Source organism: Brachypodium distachyon, chromosome 1, assembly GCF_000005505.3.
Source record: "Brachypodium distachyon strain Bd21 chromosome 1, Brachypodium_distachyon_v3.0, whole genome shotgun sequence".
Taxonomy (NCBI): domain Eukaryota; kingdom Viridiplantae; phylum Streptophyta; class Magnoliopsida; order Poales; family Poaceae; genus Brachypodium; species Brachypodium distachyon.
The window spans coordinates 6029177-6034575 of NC_016131.3; the positions used below are offsets into that span (position 1 = coordinate 6029177).

At 54.7% G+C, this 5399-nt stretch overlaps 1 protein-coding gene across 1 annotated transcript; it reads right to left on the reverse strand.

The window, feature by feature from the left end:
• LOC100845030 (beta-glucosidase BoGH3B) lies at positions 1 to 4305 on the reverse strand. The gene is made up of 7 exons (XM_010231589.3): positions 4261 to 4305; positions 2144 to 2701; positions 1893 to 2038; positions 1562 to 1805; positions 1337 to 1441; positions 1056 to 1238; positions 1 to 965 (listed from the first exon to the last, which is right to left on the reverse strand). The coding sequence occupies exons 1-7, from the start codon at positions 4288 to 4290 to the stop codon at positions 270 to 272; spliced, it is 1962 nt and encodes a 653-aa protein (XP_010229891.1). The 5' UTR covers positions 4291 to 4305; the 3' UTR covers positions 1 to 269.
• Positions 4306 to 5399: the final 1094 nt, after the last annotated feature.

Below are 5399 nucleotides of genomic sequence, written 5' to 3' on the forward strand. Positions count from 1 at the left end.
TGAATTAAATATCGCTCGTCAATTTGATATTACTGCTCAGAACTGAGATCCCAACATACACCAAGTCAACCAGCGAGCAAGTAAAAAAAAAGAATAGCAGTAATATAAAACCGAGCGAAACATATCGATCGGTCTTTTGGTCGGTCGGCATGGTATGAAGCCGGGGAAGCAAAGAACTCACTGTTCATCTCCAACCCCCACTCCCTATCCCAGTTTCCTATCCCCATTATACTACTACTACGTTTGTTTCTTGTTATACGATGAGCCGTCTAGTAGTTGTTCTTGGTCCCCTTGGTGGTGAGGCCGTAGCCGAGCCCGAAGAGCGGGTCGTAATGCTTGTCGCCGACGTTCATCGGCAGCTGGTCCACGGACCTGAACCAGTTCCGCGGCAGCTTCCCGGAGAAGCCGTAGTCCCCGAAGAGCGCGTCGGTGATCCCGAGGCCCTCGGAGCCCGGCAGCCAGGCGGCCACCAGCGCCTTGGACGCGGCCAGGAGCGGCTGCACCACCACGGGCCTCCCGCTGATGAGCACCGTGGCGCACGGCACGGCCCCGCACACCGCCTCCACCGTGCTCACCCCGGGCTCCGGGATCGTCAGGTTCAGGTTGTCGCCCTTGGTCTCCGTGTACGGGTGCTCCCCGACGGCCACGATCGCGTAGGAGAAGCCGCCGCCCTTGACGAACTCCGCGCTCGGGTTCTCCGCGAAGACCACCTGCGTGCTGGGGTCCACGGCCGCCTTCACGGCGTCGAGGATCGTCGTGCCCACGGTGGTGCGCCCCGTATCGCCCTGCCATTCAATCGTCCACCCGCCGCACTGGTAGCCCAGGTTGTCGGCGTGGCTGCCGGCGACGAGGATCTTGGTCGCCTTCTTCGGCAGCGGCAGCAATGGCTTGCCGCTGCTCACCTCGTCGTTCTTCAGGAGCACCAGAGACTTCCTCACTGCCTCCCTCGCCAAGTCTCTGTGTTCCTGCAATAGCACCAAATTCAGAGTTCAGATGTGAGTGTCGCGCTGAAGCAACATTATTCTGAATTTTCAGTATCGGAGTTTGATCAGTACCTGCTTCCCGAGCTGATCAGCCAAGCTGGAATCGGCGTAGGGGTACTCGAACAGGCCCATGGTGAACTTGACGCGCAGGATCCGGGTCACGGCGTCGTCGATCCTGCTCACGGGGATCACGCCGGTGTTGACGAAGTTGGTCAGGATGCTGATGAACGACTGGTAGTTGTTCGGCACCATGATCTGCGACATATCACCGAGAATCATGTCAGACTGATGACACACATGAAGCAACAGCAGAGGTGGTAGATTGTTTGACAGGGGAGAAAGTTTTGCCATACCATGTCAAGGCCGGCGGAGATGGAAGCATTAACGGAGTAAGGGTAGTTTGATCCTGCAGGTGTTGTGATCCTGTCAATGCCCTCCCAATCTGAGATCACGAAGCCCTGTATGGTACAAAAATAAAATTGCAGGCAAGATACAGTTATTGATTTCCTTTTACAAGAATCCAACTAATGAAGAACACCTGAAGAGCAGAACAGAGTGCGATTTTTTTCAATTTTTACCTTGAAGTTGAGCGTGTTCTTGAGGTATCCGGTGATGAGATCCTGGTTGGCGTGCATCTTGACCCCGTTCCAGCTGGAGTAGGAGATCATGACGGTGGACACACCCTTCTGCATGGCGTTGTGGTACGCCGGCATGTGGATGCTCATCAGGCCGTCGCGGTTGATGACGGTGTTGTTCTCGTTGATGCCGTTCACCGTGCCGCCGTCGCCGACAAAGTGCTTCGCGCACGCCGCCACCTTGTTCCTGCGTTCCAAACAACATTCGCACCCGTCAAATCAGGTGAATTCTAGTTTGGCGTGTGACAGAGTGCGCTGATGAATCGTGTCTTACTTTCCGGCGACGTAAGGCATGCCTGCGGTGAAGTCCTTGGGGACATCGCCCTGGAGGCCCGGGATGAGCTCCGTCATGGACTGCACGATCCGGGGATCGTCGCTGTAGCTCTCGTAGCACCGTCCCCACCTCGGATCTCTGCACACCTGCTCACCAACACCAATTGAAACGCGCCAAATTCAGCTACTTCAGCACAATGCAATCTGAAATGCCCTTGACATCGTCGTTGTTCTTCAAGTAGTATCTCTTACCGCGATGCAGGGCGCGAAGGCGTACTGGATGCCGGTGGCGCGGACCTCGAGCGCGGTGGCGGCGCCGATCCTCTTCACGAGGTAAGGGTCCCTGGTGGCGCCGAGGCCGACGTTGTGGGGGAAGATGGTGGCGCCGTAGACGTTGTTGTGGCCGTGCACTGCGTCGATGCCGTAGATCATGGGGATGCCGAGCCGCGTGGACAGGCAGGCCTTCTGGAAGTCGTTCACCATGGCCACCCACTCCGCCGCCGTGGCCCCCTTCCGCGGCACGCTCCCGCCGCCGCTCAGCAGGCTGCCGACGAAGTAGTTCCTGAGCACGTCCGGAGTCGCCACGAGCCGCTCGATCTGGGTCATCTGCCCGATCTTCTCCGCCAGGGTCATCTTCCCCAGGAGATCGGCGACACGGGCCTCCACGGGCTGGGCCGGGTCCTTGTACAGCGGCCCGGCGTAGTCGCCGAGCGCCGCCGACCAGAAGAGCAGGAGCGCGGCGAACACCGCGGGCGCCGTGAGCAGCGCCATCCTGTGCCGGCGCAGGAGCGGGAGCAGGCGCCGCCTGACCTGCGAAAACCATTGCAGCGACGAGATGAGAATCTCCGTGAGGCGGTCCTCCAGCGGCTCGAGGACGCAGGACCGGAGACGGTCGGCCATGGCGGGTGAACCAAGCCAAGGCGAATAAGGTGAACGGCGAAAGGAGCCGAGCAACGACCCGAGGAACCCATGGTCGTCGTCGAGCTCACGAGATTGGACTGTCGGCCGTGCCGTCGGGAGATCAGATTATTTCTTTATTGCTACTTGTGTCCGGCTGTGGGATCGATCATGAAAGCGAGGCACGCATTTCTACATCATGCTAACAATACTTTAAGGTGCTGTTTAATTTAGCTGGGCTTATGTTAAAAAAAAAGAGTTGGGCAGCATGGTTTGCTTTTTAACAAAGGTATCAAATGCAGTTGTCTCTCTGATTATAGATAGTACTACTAGCAGTTGTATTACTACTCCAATATGGGATATAGCATCAAAATGAAACACTAAACAACCGTTCAGGGGCATGTAAGAAAGACCAAAGCTATGACTACTAATTGCAATGGAACCCATGGTTAATAAAATAAAATTAGAACAAGTCTCGTTGCAAGAGAGCACAAACTAGCGGTCTCCCAGCCTAGCACTGCGAGATACTCCTACAACAATCAAACCAAGCAGAATAGAAATGGACTAGTAGTTAGCCATGGAAGTCCATTCACCAGGAAGGAAGGAGGGAGCTGAGGAAGAGGACGGCGGACTAGCGGCCCCCTTTGCAAAATGCCTGCGGCGAGATGTGTGAACCTTTGCAAGTACAAGGGCCCCCTCTTATACTGGTACACCAGCAACAGAACACCATTCCCGTGAGAGAAAGAGATGGAGAAGGAAGAGGGGTAAAGCACTCTGGCGGCAAACGAATTCAATGAGTTCGTTGAGACCGATTGGAATCTCTCGCCGCTATTTCTCCTAGACCCAACTCGCGTGAACGGCCGGCCGGCCCCTTGGGGACTTCCCCGAGCCCAAACACGCACTAAATGCCACGAGCAAGAGACATGCCGATTTCCTCCTTTCCATTTAAAAAAAAAAGAACGGGAGAGACACGACACTAGCAGTACGGAAAAGAAACCGCCGCGGCTGTCCTCCTCTCTTACCGGAAAAGGGCGGCGGTGCGGCGGCGAGGAGCCGAGAGAGTTTTGCAGTTGGCTACGGCGGATGGGAAATTTTCAGGAAAATGGATAGAGGCAAAGCTTGTCCCGCCTTTTTCCGTTCCGGTGACGCACGCCGCCATCTTTATATAACACCGCGGCCCGGCGGCGCGCGGCCGATGCGACGATAAGCCGATAAGGGGCTAACGGATATCCATGTCACCAAGTGGTTGGATCAGGGTGTCCCGCCTCGGAATGATGCAACCTTACGATGAGGAATTAAATGGAAATATCCTCCTCCCCACGCTGGCCCTCCTTAATTTGGGCTCGGCATCCATCCGGCGCCGGATTTGTTGAAGGCGAATTGAGAACAACGGGGCTTATCCTATCTCTATCCTATCCTGAATGCTGCTGCTGCTACTGCTACCACGTACTAGTGCATATATAAGAACTCACTTTCTGTAGCAGCTTGAGATTGATCTCCATGAATGAAACCGATGGGCAATTCAGCGAGCAGTCGAAAACGAAAGGGGGGGGGGGGGGTAAAAACGACCGGCGTGGGATTCCCCAAACGCGGCAACCGGAAGGCGGGCGAAAGAGGCCGTGGTGCTAACGATTGCTCTTGCAAGGGGAAAAGCCAGTAATGAAAGGGAGCGGGTTTAAATAGCAGTTAGTTACCGGAGATTAGAAGCGACGGCGACCGCGTCGACGGCGACGAGTCAGGAAGGCAGATCGACAGCGACGCCCGAGCCTATCCACTGCAGTTCCTTCTCCTGCCTGCACAAGTCCCGCAAGACTCTCCCACCTCTTGCTATATGTCCGGCCACGCGCAACTTGCAGTCAAGCAAGCAAGCAATGGGACGGGGAAGAAGGAGGAGGACGGTGGGAGGAGGAAGAAGAAGAAGCAGCAACGGCTAGGCACTGGTGGATGATCGGCAACGGAGGAGGAGGCTGTCATTTTATAGAGGTAGAAACGTAGAATACCTGGTGGGGCATTAATAAGAAGCATTAAATCAAATATAATAAGATTAATACGAAGCATTAAATCAAAATAATAAGAATTTAATGAGAATCAAGAGACGCAGAGGAAGACAGGGACGCAGGGAACGCGCACAGGGTGTCCGTCCTCGTGGCCCCATAGTAAAATAGTATAAATCCCAACGTTCGACTCGGGGCGAATCCCGACCGCTGGATCCCGTCAACGGACGGTGGGGACGTGACGGTCACCTCCTGGCTTCGTTGCCAGGTTTCCATTTGTTTTTCTCTTCCCCGTCCGCGGTCGGGTGCTTTTCCACACGAGGTCGCCAACGGTAACCAATCCCGGGGCTAAACAAAACGTTCAGGCGACTATTCCACAGGGGCCGGGCCAGCTGCATGTGGGACATCTTTGCAAGATATCGTATAGTAGTAGTGGATAATTAATATTCATATCTTTTTTCGCGAAGAAATTAATATTCTTATTAATCAGCATATCATTTTGGATTTCGATTTTCGATTTCCAGATGTTCTTCTGCATGCTGCCAACTTTGGAATTAAAACGCTTTGGCTGGTGTTATGTGAGCATATTGCTGTGAACTGCCAGTGTAGAGTCACTG